Here is a 19,579-nt window from a genome sequence, read left to right as displayed (position 1 = left end):
TAAAAATTGCTTTGTCCTGGGTGGATTTGGACAGAGTATCCAGTTACCTGCTTCTTCCTTGAAGGACACATCATATAGTCTGTGGTGGTGAGGGGGGGTGCATTATTACCAGCAAGGAAGTAGAAGTGCTGATGAAAGCCCGGCTCAACAGAAAGAGTGCTCCTGACTAAATCATTAGTATGTTGTCAGGATTCAATGGCTTTCTCAAGATCCCTCATGGGGAATAAAAAAATACAAAAACAAAAAAAAGAGACTGGGTCTGATCCTATTTAGTTTGTTACACCACAGCTGCAGCCACTACAAAATAACTATAATTTGGTTTTGTAATTCAGTTTTGTATTGAAGCTGCAATAGAAACACAGTGAAACTGAAGCAGGCCAAGAAGACTATGCAATAAGCAAATTCAGAAAAAAAAAAAATAGAAAGGCTCAGGCAACCAGGGATAAACAAGTTTGCTGAGCAGTGTAGAGATTGAAACTCATAGAAGAAAATGTGTGCATAGGGTTATTGGCTGGAATAGTTTAAAGAGTCTGAGAGTTAACAGTGCTGGTTCTTGCAGCACTTAGTCCCATGAAGGGGCAAGGATGAGCTCTCAGCAAAGCGTTCCTCATGGGCTTCATTATGGTGTATGAAGATTTAGAATCATACTCAGCATTTTCCTCTGGAATTTCTGAGAAACTGTTGGAAGCAGCTGTGGATAATGGAGACTTGTGATCCAGTATCACGCTAGGCTCCACTACAGCTGAAGAGAGAGATGTCTTGGTGCTGACCAGCCCACATTGTTTTGTAGGACAGTCTCCAGAGGGTGCCTGGTACAGTAGAGCACCAGGCATCAGATGGTACCAGACAAGCTCTCTCTTTTCTAGCAGCTGGCTAAAGAGAGATTTTCTCAGTGATACAGCTGTCAGGTCAAACCAGGGGAAGGTTCTGGGAAGGGAAAACAAGTGGAAATATTTACTGGCAACAACTGTCCAAAGCAGCTTGCTAATAATAATGATAGTGGTTTTTCTTCAGTGTCTGACTACAAGACTCCTTCTTGGGAATTTGAGAAACCATCAGACTCAGAGACTTGAATATAAAAAGTTGCAGGCATCACTCAGTCAAGTGAAGTAAAACTGAGACTAATGGCTCCAGAATAGTCCTCCAAAAGCAAGAATCCTTTCCCTCAAGCAGCCTTCCCCTGTCTTAACATCCTCAGTAGTCCAGTTCATGAATTGTCATAAGACCATTACCCCCAAGAACTGTCCTCTCTAGATATTCCCATAGGATTTTTTTTTTTTTTTTTTTGCATCCAATGCCCTAGTCTTGATCAGTTGCTTCAGATAACCCTGATAAGTAGGATCTAGGGACAGAGTAACTCAGTCCAGGTCTTCTGTTGCAAATACATCATCTAAGGCAATTCCTGGGGCAGAGATGTGGTCCTAAGGACAACACAGTGTTCAGCACCTTCCAACCCAACAAGGCAGCCCATGCTTTTATGTGAGATGAGGCAAGTTGCAAAGCAGAGACAAGAAGTACCTCAGCATTCAGCTGTCTTTCTCCTCTTGAGTACTTGAAGAAGCACAATCTTTGCTGACAAAACTCCTTCACACAAAGCTGGGCAGGAAGGTTTTTGCTCTGCACAGATGAGGCAGCATTCAGGAAAGCTGAGGTCATTGCTTAGTTTCAGTGCCTTCTGGTGAGGCAGATTCTGCCACATGATGCTGTTCAGGCCTGCATAAAAAATGACCACCAGCTATTCATGAAATTTCATTTTCCTCGCAGCATGAACAAAAAAGAAGTATCAATTACCAGCGTGCACTCAGATGTGAAGAGATATTCCCATCTCACACTGCTGGGAAGAATTACACTGACAACCAGACCTGTTTGGTTTGAAACCTCTGATCTAGGACCATTTTAGGTGAGGGATGCTAAAATTAATAGTAACAAGTCTAATATAGCTTGTATTTTATGTAGCTTGTACTAATTGAGTAACCAGAAGTCCTTGACAGGCTGCATATAAAGTCGCATAACCATTCAGCCATGATGGCACGGCGAGCACCATGGGTGCTTCAAGTGCACTCAGCAAGACACTAATTACAGGGTGGTTGTTCAGATGTTTCAGGTCCCCTTTTGTAGAAACAATGGGTTCGAGTCCCATCCAGTGGTAAAACCCAGAAAGTGCAGGTTTGAGTCCTGCAGTAAATCCTGCAGTGAAACTGAATGGTGAAAGGCGCACTGTGAAGTTTTTTTAGGCCACATGTAAGTCAGTAAGTTAGCAGCTTTTATGGTGGAGTTTGCTCAGATGCTTTGAGTTCTTTTAACTGTAAGGGAGTTGTGTAAGTTCAATGAAGTGTGTGAATATTTTGTGTGTGTGTGTAAAAAAGAATGAGTTATGTGTTGAGTCTGCCAGCATAAAAAAAATTGACATAGGGCCACCCATGACATAAAGCTTGTTTGCTCAAAAATTGTTTTTGATAAATGTATAAACATATGAAAATCTTGTACAGGACATGTGCAGTTGGAATGATTTTTACTGCACATCCTGGCTAGAATAAAGTAATGCAACCCACCAACATCTCAAAGATAGGGTCAGACTTTAATTTCTTCATGAGTTTGGTGACAGTTCCAGGCTCTGAAATGACATGGCCCATTTTTCTTAGGGGAGGGATGGAGGTCTCAAGGCTGTACACAGTGACAGGACAAATGACAGCAGACAGACAGCATGTGTGACAGGAGGCAGCAGAGGAATACAATGTCCTCCCAGGCCACCAGCTGAGCATTGTTATAAAAGCATGTAAAGCTGTGCTTCTGCAGGGCTATTGCACTAAGCAAGGTGAAAGGGACTCAAAAGCTCAGAGAGACAGCAGAGCTGATGAACCAGCATTCTGGGCACTGGAACACATTTACCTGTGCTCTACCACATGCAGGTGAAACACAAACCACTGCTACCAGACTGGTAGCAGTGTCTGCCTGCCCAAAGTGGCACAAAGGGACTTTGGTGGCTGCCCATCACTGTTCTTACACAGCAAAGGGCAGCAGCAGAGTCACACAAAGGAATAAATATGCAAAGAGCTCAGCTGCCTGGCCCAGTCCTTGCAGGCTGATTTAAAGTCTTTAGCTGAAACAGCTGAGCCTTGGGATCTGGCTAGTTTTCAAGATCTATAAAAAGCTATTTAATAAACCCTGTTTTGTCTCATCCCTGAGATGATTAGAATTTTATTCCAAACATCTCCCTGGAGGACCATTCTCCCCATTTGTCTTATCTAAGAGGTTATGGGGTTATATGACGTTATATGCAGCCTGTAGACGACATCTGTTTACTCAATTAATATGAGCTACATAAAATACAAGCTGTATTAGACTTGTTACAATTAATTAGCATCCCTCACATAAAATGGCCCTAGATCAAGGGCAATCTTATCAATTTGTCCAAGTATGTGATGACAGGGAGTGAAGAAAGGGACCCACACTCTCTTCAGTGACAAGGGGCACTGGACACAAACTGAAATGTGCGGTCCATCTGAAGACACAAACCCACCTTTTACTGTGAGTGTTGCCAAATTCAGAACAGGTTTCCCAGGGAAGCTGAGTCATCTCCAGCTGTGATGATACTGAAAACCCACATAGCCATGGTCCTGGTCTGCCTGTTCCAGGTGATCCTGCTAAAGCATGGGCAGACTAGATGATCAAGAGGCCCCTTCCAACTCAAATGATTTCATAAGAAAAAAACCAAACACCAACAGAAAAAAAAAAAAAAAAAAAAAAAAAAAAAAAAAAAGACAGTTCATAGTGCAGCAGGGAGGCTGGAATCCAAATCTACTCTCATGTTTGTGTGACCCCCTGTGGCAGCAAACTCTCCTACAAACTCTCTAAAATTAATTCACCTGTGCTGATGGCACTGAAGGTGTTAAATAAGGTACTGCTGCAAGCAATGTCACTCCATGGTGACAGGCACTGTGCTTTTCAGAACATTAAAAAACCATCCTGCAACTCCTTTTGAGGGAAGTGATAAATTGCTCAGGATTAACACACAAGAGTGATAATGTGCTTAGTGGGGAAAGAAAAAAAACAGCCCAAGGAGAAAGAGACAGCTTTATTTACAGAATTGAAGTGAGGTCTGAAAGGATGAAGCCAACAGCTGCCTGAGGAGTTGTGTTTCTGAGAAAGTGCATTTCAATCCTTCCTGGCATAACACTTTCTGAGAAAAGAGCTGCTGGGGCCAGCAGGTTTGTGTCAACTGAGAGAGGTCCCTGTTTGCTCTCCATCCAACCCATCAGGACTCTGACCACCTCTACACTAGGTATTTCCCTGATAAAGGGATCTTCCAAATGCTGCAGAGTGTTAGCACAAGGATACTGGCAGAAGTTGCTGTCCTGGCTCTCTGCAGTAGTTCACACACCTCTTTTCCTAGGGTGAGCAAGAATTAAAAAAAAAAAAAGTGCAACTGGTCCTTTCCCTCCCAGCACTTTCACACAGGGAGAACATGGTCCAGGTAGGTTTTACTCCAGCCACAGCCATGATTAGTGATGCCCAAGCCAGCTTGACTGTTACAGGGACTGGTCAGCACTCTCTGGTGGAGTGACTCACAAATGTGACTGACACATTCCTCTTGCAAGAACAAGCCCAGGCACCATCCAGAGCAAACATTCATCTTGCTGTGCCCAGCAATTTCCCTCTATACACACAAGTGTTGCCTGGCTTACAGCCAGGTCAAATACAATCAGATTCCAAAAAGAATCAACCTTGATGGATCAGTACTATGGTTTTGCCAGCTACATTTTAGTAGCTGTCTTCAACCAGCCTGAGCACCACGGTCCCAGGAGCCACGGGCACCCACTGTCACCGACGAACGTTGATCATGCAATGAGTAGTAACAGAGCTGCTCTGTTGGCACTGGACTGGGTTTTGCAGTTCCCTCTTTCAGTGACAAGGCAATGGCCTAACAGGCTGTTCCACAGGTGTTCAGTTTTTCCACCGGATTTGCTGAAAGAAAGAACAAGATGTGACTAACAGCAATGCTGAACACAGAGCCCTAGGGGCCAACTTAGTGACTCTCCCAATTCCTGACAAGGACAGCTACAGCCAGAGTGTGCCATTTCTATCAGTATAACCATTCATTCCTACCCTGATTGCAAACAAAAGATTAGCTTCCCAGCAGGGATAGAAAGTACATAGGACAGCCATGCCCCTTGACCTAATCTCTATCTGTTTCTGGTGAGAGTGTCTGGAAGAAAGACTAAGCATTTCTTACCACGTTGTTGAGAATGCTGTGTATCTTCTCTTCTTCTGCAGAGCCCCGCTCCACCTTGCATTTATATGCTGTCAGCTGGATACGATCCTTTAGATCCCGGTAGGTCTAAATAAAGGGCAAAACCAGCACCCAGCTGAGATAAAGGGACACTTCCATGGTTAGATGGTGTCCTGCAGATGGGCAGGGCAACTCTACAATCCCCCATCCAGTTCCCAACACACAACAATTTCACAGCACAAATGCTAGGAAGCTCCTCTCCTGACTCATGGACTTCTACTGGGAACCTTATCATTTTTCCCAGGCCAGAGGGATAAACAAACCCCACCAGGTACATGACAGAAGTGGCACACAGCAGAGAACAGAAAAGCTAGAGAAAAAGCAGGCCTGTGTCCCATCTCTGCATACAGCAGCAATCTACCTCTATGACAACATCATGGCACTTGTATTTGGTAGCGAGGTTCAGCCGGGTCTCCACATCTTCCACCAGGCGCACGTATTCCTGCAGCACCTGTGAGAGACAGAAGAATGTCTCAGCTCCCTTCTGCAGGTATGTCCTGCCTCATTCCCTTCCCCCACTCCCAAAACTTTTCAAGGTTGCTGGTCACACAGAGTTGGCCCCATCTTTAGGGAACAAGTGACCTCAACAAGACTATTCAGGATCCCAGAGGTGTTGCTTACAAAGCTCAGAATCACAGAAAAAGCCGAGTTAGAAGGGACCCACAAGGATCATAGAGTCCAACTCTTGTCCCAGCGCAGCACCATCCCCAAGGGTCAGAACATGTGCCTGAGAGCATTGTCTAAATGTTTCTTGAATTCTGTCAGGCTTCATGCTGTGACCACTTCCCTGGGCAGCCTTTTCAAGTGCCCAATCACCCTCTGGGTGAAGAACCTCTTTCCAGTATCCAACCCAAACCTTCCCTGACACAATTTCAGGCCATTCCCTTGAGTCCTGTCACTGGTCACACCTCCTCTTCCCCTCACAAAGAAGTTGTAGACTGCAATGAGGTTTCCACTCAGTCTCCTCCAGGCTGAACAGACCAAGTGACCTCAGCTGCTCCTCATACGGTTTCCTCCCAAGGCCCTTCACCATCTTCATGGCCCTCCTTTAGAGACTCTCTAACAGCTTTATAATCTTCTTATATTGTGGCACCCAAAACTGTCCCCAGCACTCGAGGTGAGGCTGCCTCAGTGCAGAGCAGAGCAGGACAATCCCCTCCCTTGCCTGGCTGGCCATGCTGTGCCTGATGCACCCCAGGACAACACTGGCCCTCCTGGCTGCCAGGGCACTGCTGGCTCAGGTTCAGCTTGCCAGTGCCCAGGATCCATGGTGCTGCTCTCCAGTCTCTCATTCCCCAGTCTGTCCGTACATCCAGGTTTGCCCCATCCTGGATACAGAATCCGTCGCTCCCTTGCTGAACTCCATTTAACTTTGGTGACTGCCCAGCCCTCTGCAGAGCCTCCTTGCCTTCTAGGGAGTCAACAACTCCTCCCACTTTTGTATCATTATGAACTTGCTTAGTATCTCATCTATTTGTGCATCCAAGTCATTTATGAAGATGTTGAAGAGCACAGGGCCAAGGATGGAGCCCTGTGAAACCCCACTAGTGACCAGTCACCAGTCTGATATCACTCTATTTACTGTAATCCTTTATGCCCAACTCATGAACCAGATGCTCACCCATCTCATCACTTGTTTATCCAGCTGTGTGCTGGACATTTTGCCCAGAAGGATACTCCAAGAGACATCAAAAGCTTTACTGACATCCAAAAACATTACATGGAGTAGCTTCCCTTGATCAACCAAGTGGGTTACCTTGTCATAAAAGGAAATCAGATTTGACAAGCAGAACTTTTCTCTCATGAAGCTGTGCTGGCCATGACCAATGACTGGGTTGTGCTCCAGGCTTCTCAATACTTCCCAGATTAATCTTCTCCATAACTTTTCCATGCACTGAAATGAGACTAGCAGGCCTACAGTCTCTAAAGTCCTCCTTCTTGCCTTCTTGAAAATTGGGACATTACCCAGCCTCCAGTCATCTGGGATCTCTCCAGATTCCCAAGACCGCTCAAAAAATTATGGAGAGGTTTTGTGATGACATTAGCTTGCTCTTTGAGGATTCTTTAATGAATGCCATCATGCCCCATAGATTTCCAACTGAAGCAGCAGATCCTGCATAGATTCAGGGTCAACTGGGAGTTGATAGTTTTCGCAGTCATTGTATTCCAACTCAGGGCACTGAAACCCACTTGATCCATTATCTGTTTATGAGGTGACCATCCTCATCCTTAATGGGCCAATGTTATTTCTGCACTGCCCACTGCCATTAAAATATTTGTAAAAACTCTGTTTTTTGTCCCCCACAATTCTGGCCAGCTTCAACTTCAGTAGAGCTTTGGCTGCACAAAATTTTCTCCCGACAGTGGCAAGCAGCACCTGTTTTCTTCTCACATCATTTGACCTTGCTTCTACACCTTCCTTTTTTGTCTTTGATTTCCAAGAGAAGATTCCTGTTCAGTCAAGCTGGCCTTCTGCCTTGCCTGCCTGACTTCCAACATTTGGGAATTGCCTGCTACTGTACCCTTAGAAGGTCATGTTTAAAAACTGACTGATGGACCCCACTGCCTGCAAAAACATTTTTCCAGGGGGCCTTACCAATTCCCTGAGCAGCCTGAAGTCTGTTCTCCTCATGTCCAGACCTGAGGTTTTGCTGACACTTTTCCTCCTATTAACAGAATGTTAGGCTACTTCGTTGCTACAGATCAGGTTAACCATTGCCAGCCAGATTAAGAAAATTTAATGTAGCAAAGAAAGGTGGCAATGCACATGGGAAGAGAGTTCCCAGCCAATTTTGGCCAGCTGTCCCTCTTGCAGTCAGAGCTAGGACCCCAGCCCTCAATACCACCCACAACTTCTGTTGATGCATGGGTCACTCAGCTGTGTGCTGCACCCACCTGGCAAAGCCAGAAGATCAACAAGCTTCTCCCACTTCCAGCTAGGAAGCAACTCACCTGAGGAGTCATTCATACACCAAATCCCAACAAAGAGCAGGACATAAGCAGAGGTTCCTGGCTCACCTGCACAGGAGCATTGTTCCTCTGCAAGATCTCCACCACCCGGTGGAAGCCAATAGGTGCCTTCTTCTTGGTGTAACCCAGCCAGTTCTGAAATGAGAACCAAACCTATGTTAACCCAAAAGGATAATCTCTCCAGCCACAAGAAAATGTGTTTTTTTCTCCAGTGCCAACAACATACTCCACAGCCACCACATGCACCCCATTGCAGAGCCCTTCACGCAGTGGCTGGGCACAGGCTGGCTGCAATCCCTTTGGTAACAGAGCTCAGGGGCAGTCCTCTTCTCTGACCTCATTGCTGCAGCCAAGCCAGGCCCAGCAGAGGTCTCAGGCAGGGAGCGGAGGAAACTACTGCAATACTCTGCAGCAGAGGTGTTGGGCCCTGCTGAAATAAAACCAGTCTGTCCAGTAACTCCAGAACAAGCCAGCTATCAGTAGATGTCAGTACTTGGGACTGTGTCCCCAGCAAGGATTTCTGCAGCTCACCTTGGTGGTGAGGAGGGCATCCACATCACCCCACGCCCGCAGCTTGGCACGGGCTGCCAGGGCAGTCAGCACATACTGCTTATCAGGAATCTGCAAGGCAGAAAGCTGCAGTCAGAACAGTAGCACAGCTCAGAAGGTCTGTGTGGGCAGGACATAAATGGCATCTGCCCCAGCTCTGTCTACACCAACACTCAGACAAAGAGGCAAGGTGCTGCCTGATGCCATACACAGCACTGCAGAGACTAGGAAGTGGGGGTTTGCAAGTGCTGCTGCAGACAGGGTACATCCACTGAAAGTCTCCACATGCCCCCCAATTGCCTTTCTGAGACTCCAGAGGGGCCCTGCTCAAAAAGGATGCCATGGCCCCCTCCCTAGCTCAGTGCTGAGTCCCTCAAATTCCTCCTACCGAGCTCCTTCATTACATATAGTTTGTCTGCATATGTTTTCAGCTGGTGCTGCCACAACAGGGGAGACTCACGCACCTTAAATGTCTTCTTCAGGTTGGTGGGGCTGCTGAACATTCCCTAGAGAAAGCAGACAAGTCAGTGCAAACTCAGAAGGGCAGGCCACAGCAGGGGTTCAGACACCTGTTATAAGGCATCTGCCTTGCACAGAGTCAATCTTCTCAAGATTTTACTGCTTTTTGCTCATGTCAAGGCCACAGGAGAAAGCAGCTGGCAGAAGAGAGCAACCATCCCACCCCATTAGCTGTCTGGTCTTTCCTACATCCTCAACTGGTGCACCTCCAGCACTTCCAACACCAGTACCACACACCTCAGCCTCATGGGATTTACAGGGGTTTCTAGGAGGCAACTCCCTGACAAACTGTACCAGGTTGAATGTCTTGGAGCACAAAAACTCCAAACTGGTGCCAGGGGACAAAGTCTCTCTGAGAGATGAAACATTACCTCTCTTTCCCTTTTTCTCCTTAATATGCCACAGGTTGACCACCCCACATCTTGAGGGCTACAAGGATGAGATGGAACCTTATCTTCTGCCACAACATCCTCACCTCAGCCTCTGTGTAGTGGTAGAAACAGGAATAGAAGAGGGTGGTCACTAGTGGCATGTTGAGAATTGAAGCCTTGCGAGGATATTTCCGAAATAGCTCTGACTGTCCAGCCATCTCCAAGTGCCGATCATTAGCCTGTAGAATCAGGAAGACAGACGGGGAACATGAGCCAAGATAACTGCCTGTTTAGCTGTGGGATAGAGACCTAGAGAGAGTGTTGTGACAGCAATGTGCAAACACAGCCCCAACATGCTAGCAAGTCTCAGATCTGATATTTCACATGTGCCTGGCACAGCAGCCTGAATAGCAATTACAAATACACTAGCCAGGGCAGGCTGGTTAGATCCAAAGTGGTGTAAGTTAGGGACAGCAAAAGATCTCACAAGTAGTCCCAGCCATCTCCTGACCAGCAGAGAAGATTTCATACCTCAATGATGATCTGTCGCTCCAGCAGGGTATAATGGTCTTGGATGTGGGAGGTATCTTCAGCTGAAAATGGCAGCCTGGCCAGACATGAAGAAAGAGGCACTGTGACCAGCTCTTAAGTATAGAACCCTTCACTTACTTCTAAGTACTCTTAGAAGAATTTTTTTTTCTACCAAACAAGCTCCCATTCTTCCCATCTTGAAAGGCTAGTGGGTACTCAAGCTCCTGACCCATTGCCCTCTCCAACTCTCTCCTTGACAGGCTCCAGAGAAAGAAATATTATGTGGTACCTCTCACAGAATAAACTGAAGTGGATGCTACCAACTACCTCAAGTGCTCAGGCAAACAGACTTTCATTCATCACAATCTGAAGGATCAATGATCAGAAAGTCCCTTGAAGCATCTTTCCTCCTGAATAAGCAGCAAAAGCTACTGGACTAGTGATCACCACAAATTATTCCTCTCTGGTCTACACTGTATCCACAACTCTACTCCCACTCCCTACTAAGGGAAAACTGACATCAGCTCTCAACCCATGTAAGCCATGGCACTGGCACAGAGGTTTAACTTTCTTCACTACCACCTTCTGTGAAGAATCCACATCTCTCCCCTGCTTTTGCATTTTTTCTTACCCAATGCAACCTTTCAGAAATTCCCTCCTTTTTTCTACATCCTGGATGTTCAAATGCTCCCGGTACTGAGACAGCTGGAGGGAGAGGAGAAAAGAAGCAGTCTGTTCTTATGGATTTGGGAGATACAGTATTCCAGAGGGTGAAATGGGGACAAAAAGCTTTCGCCTGATTCCCACACACTCTGCAGCCAGCCTCCCCCCATGCAGTAAGGGAGCTTATGCTCCTGGGAATACTCACAGCAACTTCCTCAGTCCTGTCTAAGAACCTGCAAAAGAGAATTAGCAAGCATTAACTTGGAGGCAGGTTCCTAGCAGTGGTCAGCTCTCCCACAAGATGGATCAACAGCCTCACCTGAGAAGATCCAGAAGGAACTTCTGCTCACCCGTCTCTCTGAGGAAATGGATCAGATGGCACAAGGCCACCTGCCGCACCTCCAGCTCCCGAAACAAGATCTCTACAGGGAAGAGAGTTTATGTACAGATGGGTAAAGTAAGATAGCACTACCAAGCAGAGGGGACTTAGCACAGTGCATGGAATTAAAAGTCATTGGCAGGATTCAACAACCTTATCCCATCTCAAATCACAGTGTTGGAGGATGGAGCACAGAAGAGCCCAGTCACTGGGCTGACAGCTGAATTCACAGCCATGTGCTACCTCTACAGATTCATTTTCATTCATCCCATCATCACCACCTACCACTGCTTAAAGCTCCTCTCTGGAGCCTTTGTAGGCATCACCATCCCCCCCCCACCTCCTACATTACACTTGCTCCTACATTACACAAAAATATTTAATGCTTAGTAAAAAAGCAATAGCCCAGATGCTCTCTCTGTAACTTGCACTCAGTGAAAGGATTACCCCCTCCATCCTTCATTGAAACACACTATAGAAATCCCAGCCCCAGTCATGCTCACCTCTCCTCAGCGTCCGTTTCAGGAATATCAGGACCTGTGAGCACAGCCAGACAGGTCAGAATTAAGACACACAAACAAACAGCACACTGGTCAAGGCCTAGAGAAGTTTTTGCAAAGGGCCTCTGAAAACACAGCTCTTATAGCACTGAACTTAATTCTGGTGCCCACAACACCCAGGACAAGCAGTGAGCCTGGGCCACAGCTGCTTAGATTCTTGCCTATATTCCTACTCTGGAATTTACAAAGGAAAACCTTTCCTTGCAAAATCCAAGGAATTAAAAGACCCGGATGAAGTAAGCTCTGACACAATCCTATTTCCTGTCTGATACTTTAAAAGCCAGAAAAACTGGTGACGCCCCAGACCCCAAATGCCAGGTCCCAGATCTTCTGTGCTGAAATGAGCAGATTAAACCTTGACCTTCAAGAAGCAGTTGCAAAAATCTGTAAGACTGATGGATCAAAGTCCTTGTTATTAATATTTCTGCAGAGTGGCAGAAAAGACAGCAGGAATACAGAATTTCCCAGTCTTTAGCTTTGACACTATCCAGTAACTGGTTTGAACTAAAGAACACCTCCCAGTTTTGCAAGACCAGGTGGCCAGCTGACTACATTCTCACAAGCACTTTCTGTGGGGCCACCCCGAAGTCCCAGCCCTGTATGGCCCCAGCAGGACTCACAGCTGTAATGACATTCCCATCATGCCCTGCCACAGCTTCATCCAAGAGCACCAGCTTGTCCTGCAGGGAGCGAAATCTCTCTAGAGAGCAGACCTAGAGACAGAACAGGAAAAAGTAGGCATGTGGGACATGAGACAGTCCTCAGGCTGAATCCAAGGTATTATTTATTCCTCTCCCATAAGCCCTTCAGCAACATGAATAACTGCCCTCCCAACGAGTGGAGAAATTCTCATTTAGCTGAAACCACATGCTGCATAATCCCTGAAAATCTGTCCACTGGGGTTGCAGTCACCCCTCATTACTGCCCAGTCTAGGATAGCAGACAATGTACATTCAGCACAAACACCCTTGTAACGAGACAAAACTTTCCTGTACACCACAAACCACTAGCCCTGACAGGAGGAGGGAACTCTGCAGGCCCCTTTCCACAAAGGAAACCAGAGAAGTAGAGTCATAACTCTTTCTCCCTTCTTCTTACCCGACGTCTGTGGCCTCTCTCAGCCTTTAGTTCACCTCAGCCTTTGAGGAGACATATGCAGAGTGAAACCACAATCTCCTTAGTTGTTCACTGCACACTGAGGCAGCTGAGACTAAGATTATAGCTCCAGTGAAACCATTTCTTCTTCCTCCCTCCAATTACCACCAAGCGAGAATGGAGATAAAGCCCCACCCCCTCAGGTTTTTAAAATAAACCCAGCCCCAGGGAGCAGAAAGGATAGAAAGGGACACAGCAGTACAGATACCTACTGTCAGTGCCTGGCTGAGGGGACAACTCAAGTAAACAAAGCAACAAAACCCTGAAGTTCTCCTGCTGCTCCTGAGCTAGTGTGATCCCAGCACTGCCACCTAGCAAAGTAACAGACAGGCAGACCACCATCCCTGCTAGGTGCTGCAAGCAACACAGATCCCCTCCTTGCTCCCAGGATAGCCAGGAACACAGGAAAGTGTAAAGCATCTTGGGACCACCCACCCTCCATCTCTTACAAGCAGGTGGGAGTGCAAAGTCCTTACCTTGCCCCTCTGCATTCGCCTGACTGTATCTTTGGGGCTCCAGTCACTGCTGTAATCCTGCCACAGGAAAAATAAAGCACTCTTAAGCCTCAGATCATTTCAGCAATCTTCAAGCTGCTTTCCACTTCTGCTGCATCAGTGATGGCCTACATGTAGCTACTCACACTTATCATTCAGCTGCTCCAGGAAAGGTGTTAGTAGGATGTGTATGTACATTTTTCAGGCGCAGATGTTGAATCCTCAGACTCCACATGTGCTGGTGTGGAGGGAAGCTAAAGGCTCATATGTTAACACAGCCTTTCTATTGCCTCAGTAAGGTTTGTCATCATATCCCTTATAAGAAGTGCATTGCATCAGGTTGTTCTCCTTGCAAACTATGTTGCTTTCAGGACAAACAAAATACATGCAAAACAGACTAACCCAAAACTGAAGGGCAAGGAGTCAGTTTCTTGTTACAATTCAGACAGACTTCTGCTGGTGAGCCTTCCACAGCAGCGTGGAGAGCACAGGGACAACAGCCTCAGGCAAGCACCTGGGGAGTCACACAAGACAAGGACAATGTGACAAGGGCATTGAAGCCTGGAGGAGGACCACCTTAAGGTAATATGCTACCACTGCTGCAATGACCAGAATCTTCCCCCTGCAGCGGGTAGGCACTATGATCTGAAGCACTGGATAAAAAGTGATGGTGGCTTGAGCCACTCCTAAGTCAGACACCATAAAGTCATCTAGGTCTCTGTGAGGCACTCAAGCCAGTAGTTGCAATTCAGCTTTCTGCCTCAAAGGCCCAGAGAAAGGAAGCAACTAGAACCAGCTCTGTGAACACTGAATTTTAAATCCATTGAAGATTTAGTGAAAGCCCAAATCTAAGGATGAAAGGTCTGACGCAGTCCTATTGGGAGACCTCTGCACATGAGTCTCTCAAAGCAATGTACAGCTGAGTGTCAAATATCCTGATATCCTGAGCACCAGAGTTCCCTCCAGCACCTCTGGCCAGAGGCATCTTCTCAGCCTGTCACTGTCAGGACACTCATCAAAAGCTGCCACTAACTTTCCCTTTCTGTCCCACCCCACTTACACCACCCCCCATTTGCATTTAAGAGGCTGTATAATCCTTCTCCTTCCTGTTTCACTGCTTCTGCAGGCCCAGAACAGAACACAACAGGGCACTCTCATTTCTCCTGCTGTGCTTTGAGAAAGTGCTGTCTGTTAGGTTATGTCATTAATGGCTAATTGACAAAATACACCAACCTGGGGAGGATCAGATGGCCAAGGACAGCTGGACCATTGAACCCTAGCAGCTGAAGGATGTAAGTGCTAGCTGCTGGAGGAGACTGGGGTCTGGAATTCAGCTACACAACAAACTGGATGTCTAAGACCAGCTACTGGAGGGACCCCATACAGTGTGTGTATGTTCCACTAGTGGAATTGGTCAGACAGAAAGAAAGCTCAGGATCAAGCTTGAGTGCTTTCTGTATGTGTCTATTCATAAAGGCATTGGTTTCTATCTGTGTTAATCTGTGCAGACAGCTGTGTTAGTATTGTGCATGTCTGTCACTGTAGGAAATATAGGCTCAGTCCTGTTACTGCCTGGACCTAGGATCACAATCTCACACCTATTAAGAGGAATCCACCTAGTCCCAAAATCCTCTAGATTCTCTAACACTTATCACTGCATATCTGGTAGACAAACATTCCTGCCAATTGAAACACCGCCTTTGCACAACTCCCTCAGTGTTGTCCCAGTAATTAATGAACAGGAAATTTCAAAACTTCCATATTTAAAAAAATGTAAAAAACACGTGTGATGCCAGTTTATCTGACCCAGCATGAAAGCAGCTTACAGACAAAGCACTATTTTGAAATCCTTTCCACAAAGGCTGCTAGGCTATTCATTAAAAAGAGTAACCAAAACCAAGACCCCCTGCAAAGCTCCGTACTTGTGAGCAAAAGCAGAGAACGCTTGAATTACTGCAAAGCTGCATTTTGCAGCTCCCTTTCCTATTCCCTGCATTGCCCTCTTCTATCTGAAATAGCAACTGATCACTTCCCATGAAACCAGTAGAGTAGGAAGTTCACTAATCTCGGTATACAACAAGCACAGGCTGCTCACCTTGTACTCAGCTTTCGGTCTGCGCAGCTCTGGGGCATAGTTTTTAACTCCTGTGTCAGTGAGGGCTGAGAGGGAAAGGCACAGATGAGTAGTACATAAAAATCCTGATTCATATCCACTTCCAAACCCATCCCTTTATTGGTTTTCATAGCAGAAGATCCAAACTTAAGCACCAAATGCCAATACAGAATTACTCTAAAACAAACAGTTGTCAGTTGTACGTAAGTAATTACCCGAAATCATCATGCCAATTCTTTAATTTCTTTGAGGGAAGAACAACCCATGATTGAACTTTTAGACAGCACATGATTCAGTTTCCCTTCTTGCATCATAAAGCAGATGACACTTCCCTTTTTTTTGGAAATGCTTTGTTTTGTGTAAATCTGCACCCCTCCCAGAATGAGGCAGGGACTCAAAACTCACCATCTGAAAGGGACTGGAAACTTGAGAGTTTGTTTCGTCCTGAAATAAAAACACTCATGAGACACTGTTCCTTCACCAGCACCATCTCCTGCACAGGGCACATAAACCTAGACTGCAAGCCAGCTTACTGCAGCTATGTCCCTGTAGAATAAGCCACCCTGTACAGTGATTCACACTACACCAGCACAGCTGGGGCTCACCTGCTTACATTCTGGGGCTTTGTAGTTGTCTGTGGCATCACAAACCATATCACACTCCATCTCTATCTGCTCTCTTGGTGCTGAGGCCAGAAGAGGTTAGACCTGAATTCACTCATCTACCTACAGAGCAGAGGCTCAATCACAAGGCACTGCAACATAGGCCATGGCAAGATGGACAGCTCCATCCACCAGGGCTGCAATTTGGATGCCTTTCTCATCACCTTATTGTCATAGTTGAGAGTAAAAAACACCCCAGAGAAAGAGAGACAAAGTACAAGCTGTTTTGTTGTCTTGCTGTTTGAGAACAGAGCTGAACTCTTGCAAGGTGTGTATGTTTGCCCACAGCCTGCTGTACAACTCCCCCCATAACCAGCTACACTGCCACTACTGCTATCATGTGTTTGCTGAACCAACACCAAGAGCAGCCAGCTGAGCTCCAAATAAAGGATAATCAATCTGTCTTCTCAACAGAACTGAAAATCAAATGAGGGCTACATGGGTCAAGCCAGTCCCTTTGCAGCCTGCTCTTTTCCACCAAGCAAATGGATTGCCACACAGTGCTGTGCTGTACCTGGCTGTTCTTTGGAACCTGGATTTTAAGAAGACGTATCTCCAAAGCCCCTTCCCACTCCACAAAAGCATGTGCTCTACTGCACAAGACAGTCTTCAATTTCTGACCAGTGAGCAATACACTTCCACCTCGAGGAGAGATTGGAGCTTCCCTGTCTTGCAATACACTTCAGATGAAACAATTTACATAAGATAACACATTGCCCCTTGACAGTCTTAAGGGCAAACACATTTGTCAATATGGTATATAATGAACCTCACCTTTGAACAGGCTGCTCAGGGAGTAGGAAGAAGCTTGCTTGGGAAGAGCAGCATAGGAGGAAGAGCCTTTCTGTAGGCTGGAGTCTCGGCTATCCAGGGAGCTAGTGCTGTCAGAGGCTGTCTCTTTGATTGACCAGGAGATACCTGCGTGCAGACAGGTCATTTTTATCTGAGAAAGAGTCTGTAAAGAATGATCTTCTGGCACAGCAGAAACATTACCAGCTGTGTTCTGCTCAGTTCTGCACTAGCACATCTTGGTAAGTCTGACCCTCAGCACTAAGTAGACACAGTGCCTCTCTCCATGCAGAATTCCAGTCTCATATAATGCTGCTTGTTAAGCAGTGGCACGTTGTCCTCCAGAAATGGCTGGCTTCAACAACAGTGTACAGCTGGCTACAGCTTGTGTAAAAGGAATACATAGGCACCCCCACCTTTTATATATTATTGCGTGAGGCAAAGCATAGTCCTTGTTCTAAAAGTACAAAGCAAGACAGAGTCCCTGGCCTACCTCAAATTGCAGAAGCCTAAGAGCATGCTTTCCTGAACACTGAAGATTAAGATAGCTTTCCTTGCCACACAGACAAAACAGCTCTCAGTGTGCATATGCTGCTGGCAACAATGCATGTCTCCCTCCTGCCTGTTCAATACAGTTTCCCCTTGTTTTCACACAGCTGCACAACACAAATATTTTAGGATCAGGATGACAGACAAAAAAAACACAATACGTAAAGAGACCCTGGGTGGGAAAAGAAAGCAGAGGGAAGAGCTACAGCAAAGGACAAGAAGATCAGTCTTTGAAGATCCTTTGGGTGACCCATATGTAAATTGTCATGGTTTGACACTGGCTAGCAAGTGTCACAATTCTGTGGGTCATGAACTCAAAAGCACACAGGACTGTGTGTGGGCCATGAACTCACTCCCATCATCACTAGAAACACATCTGCTTAATGTTTACAGTTCTCTTTCAAATTTCAAGTGTAAGAGTCAGTCTCTAAACACACATTAAACCTTGGATATCTGCTTAAAGTGCTGTGGGGTCAAAACACAGAAACAGAAATAGTGCCATTTCGGACAGTGATGTGAAGGAAACGATCACCTAGAATCTCACAGGCCACTTGATCAAGATGAGTATCAGTCCATAACCACCAAAATACCTGCTCTGAGCTTAGCTACATATTAGAAAAAACCACAGTGAATTCCCTCCTCCAGATGAGTCTGCACTCCTCCTTTTTACACAATTTGGGCTTCTGCTCACCCTCTTTTCAGTGAATCTGCACATGTAAATCAAGTAGCTCATAATGTGACCTGGGAGACTCAAATCAGATTAGATATGCAGGATTAGATAGCAAATAATACTCCTGACTTAAATTACTTGACTTAAGCAGCAATTTTAAACCCCCTCTGTCTCAAGGATAATTTGCAGTACTTCTACACTTACTTCCCACAGGTTCTCCACTCCAGCTGACCCTCTCGAGGTCATCATCATCATCATCGACAATATCCCGAAGGCTGTTCACTGCCCGTTTGGATTCCTTTAGCTACACACAAAAGAGTGACCTTGCATAAGGACCATCAGAATTGCAGAATGCACTCTGTTTCCTATTATTATCAGACATCTCCCAAGGAACTTTGAATACAGCTTCTTCAGCTTCCATTGCTTCTTCTTGGGATGGTATTTTAGTCCTGTAGCTGTGCAGCAGACATAGGAGCCCTTCCTCACTGCTGGGAACCCCAAGGACACCCACATGGACACTAACAGCTCAACCAGCGGGAGATGCAGTTTGGTGCGTGGGCGAGGAACCACGTCCTAAAGAGATTTCGGACTGGCTACTGTGGGAGCCCTTGGTACCCTCCGCAGTGGGCAGGAGGTGACAGCCCACCTACAGAATATCAGCCCTCCGCGATGTGCAGGCCCGAGACCTGGGCTGGGACGGCTACGGGGACCCACCCGGCGAAGGTGTCTTACCGGCAGTTCCAGGGTCGGACCCTCCCTACCTGCGAGAGCTCGTCATCCTCATCGTCGAAGGTGAAGGCCCGGAACTTGGAGCTGTGCCAGTACTCCTCCTCGTCCGCCCGCACCCTGCTCATCTGCAACGGCACGGCGCGGCTGCCTCAGCAGAGGGAAGGAGCGGCTGCCTCGGGAGAATCCCCACCCCCACCCCTGGTCCTGGTCCCGGCCCCGCCACCCCGGGCCCCTCTCTCACCTCGCCGCCCCTCCCGCGCCAGCAGCGCCTCACAGCAGGGCGGGGCAGGGCAGGGCAGGGCGGGGTAGCCGCGCGCGGAGCACGCCGGGACATGTAGTTCTCCCGCTGGGCGCAGCGCGGCTGCTCCTCGTTCACACACTACGAGTCCCGGCGTGCCCCGCGGGCCGCATTGACTTGCCTTCGGACTACCAGTCCCAGCGGGCTGCGAGAGCGGCGGAGCAGTGTCTGGGCCGGCAATCGGGATCGGGGCTCTCGAAACTGCGGGCTGACTCCGGGAGCTGTGGGACGGGACGGGACGGGACGGGACGGGACAGGAGCGCCAGCCCCAGCCCCAAGCCGCCTGCA

General features: G+C 47.0%; 2 protein-coding genes across 5 annotated transcripts; both read right to left on the bottom strand.

Annotated features, from left to right (window-relative positions):
• Positions 1–386: 386 nt before the first annotated feature.
• On the bottom strand, positions 387–4,633 carry NOXRED1 (NADP dependent oxidoreductase domain containing 1). Its single transcript, XM_053979771.1, is given in 6 exon segments — positions 387–1,006; positions 1,532–1,597; positions 1,600–1,757; positions 1,976–1,992; positions 2,671–2,825; positions 4,570–4,633. Coding segments are annotated over 6 exon segments (945 nt in total). The 3' UTR covers positions 387–521.
• Positions 4,061–19,534, bottom strand: VIPAS39 (VPS33B interacting protein, apical-basolateral polarity regulator, spe-39 homolog). 4 transcript variants are annotated; one of them, XM_053979254.1, is made up of 20 exons: positions 19,235–19,534; positions 19,026–19,118; positions 18,469–18,568; positions 17,031–17,174; positions 16,000–16,038; positions 15,577–15,641; positions 13,464–13,520; positions 12,453–12,545; positions 11,776–11,809; positions 11,213–11,315; positions 11,099–11,126; positions 10,862–10,935; positions 10,231–10,306; positions 9,804–9,938; positions 9,274–9,315; positions 8,792–8,881; positions 8,309–8,395; positions 5,652–5,741; positions 5,234–5,338; positions 4,061–4,965 (listed from the first exon to the last, which is right to left on the bottom strand). In XM_053979254.1, the coding sequence occupies exons 1-20, from the start codon at positions 19,325–19,327 to the stop codon at positions 4,945–4,947; spliced, it is 1,569 nt and encodes a 522-aa protein (XP_053835229.1). In that variant the 5' UTR covers positions 19,328–19,534; the 3' UTR covers positions 4,061–4,944. The 4 variants fall into 4 exon arrangements, 3 of the variants coding, with proteins under 3 accessions (XP_053835229.1, XP_053835230.1, XP_053835231.1); XM_053979256.1 differs by lacking the exon at positions 4,061–4,965 and adding an exon at positions 7,887–7,956 and having other exon boundaries at positions 5,250–5,338; XM_053979255.1 differs by lacking the exon at positions 9,274–9,315.
• Between the last annotated feature and the right edge of the window lie 45 nt (positions 19,535–19,579).

Source organism: Vidua macroura, chromosome 6, assembly GCF_024509145.1.
Source record: "Vidua macroura isolate BioBank_ID:100142 chromosome 6, ASM2450914v1, whole genome shotgun sequence".
Taxonomy (NCBI): Eukaryota; Metazoa; Chordata; class Aves; order Passeriformes; family Viduidae; genus Vidua; species Vidua macroura.
The sequence above is the reverse complement of the archived record's forward strand: the minus strand, read 5'-3'. Positions and strand labels throughout refer to the sequence as shown.

Coding starts and splice junctions, on each gene's coding strand:
- VIPAS39 (XM_053979254.1), bottom strand. CDS start 19,327: ATGTCCCGGCGTGCTCCGCGCGCGGCTACCCCGCCCTGCCCTGCCCTG. Junction 15,642..15,999: donor TTTCCAGTCCCTTTCAGATG/GTGAGTTTTGAG, acceptor TTTCCCTCTCAG/CCCTCACTGACACAGGAGTT. Junction 13,521..15,576: donor GACCGAAAGCTGAGTACAAG/GTGAGCAGCCTG, acceptor TTCCTGTGGCAG/GATTACAGCAGTGACTGGAG.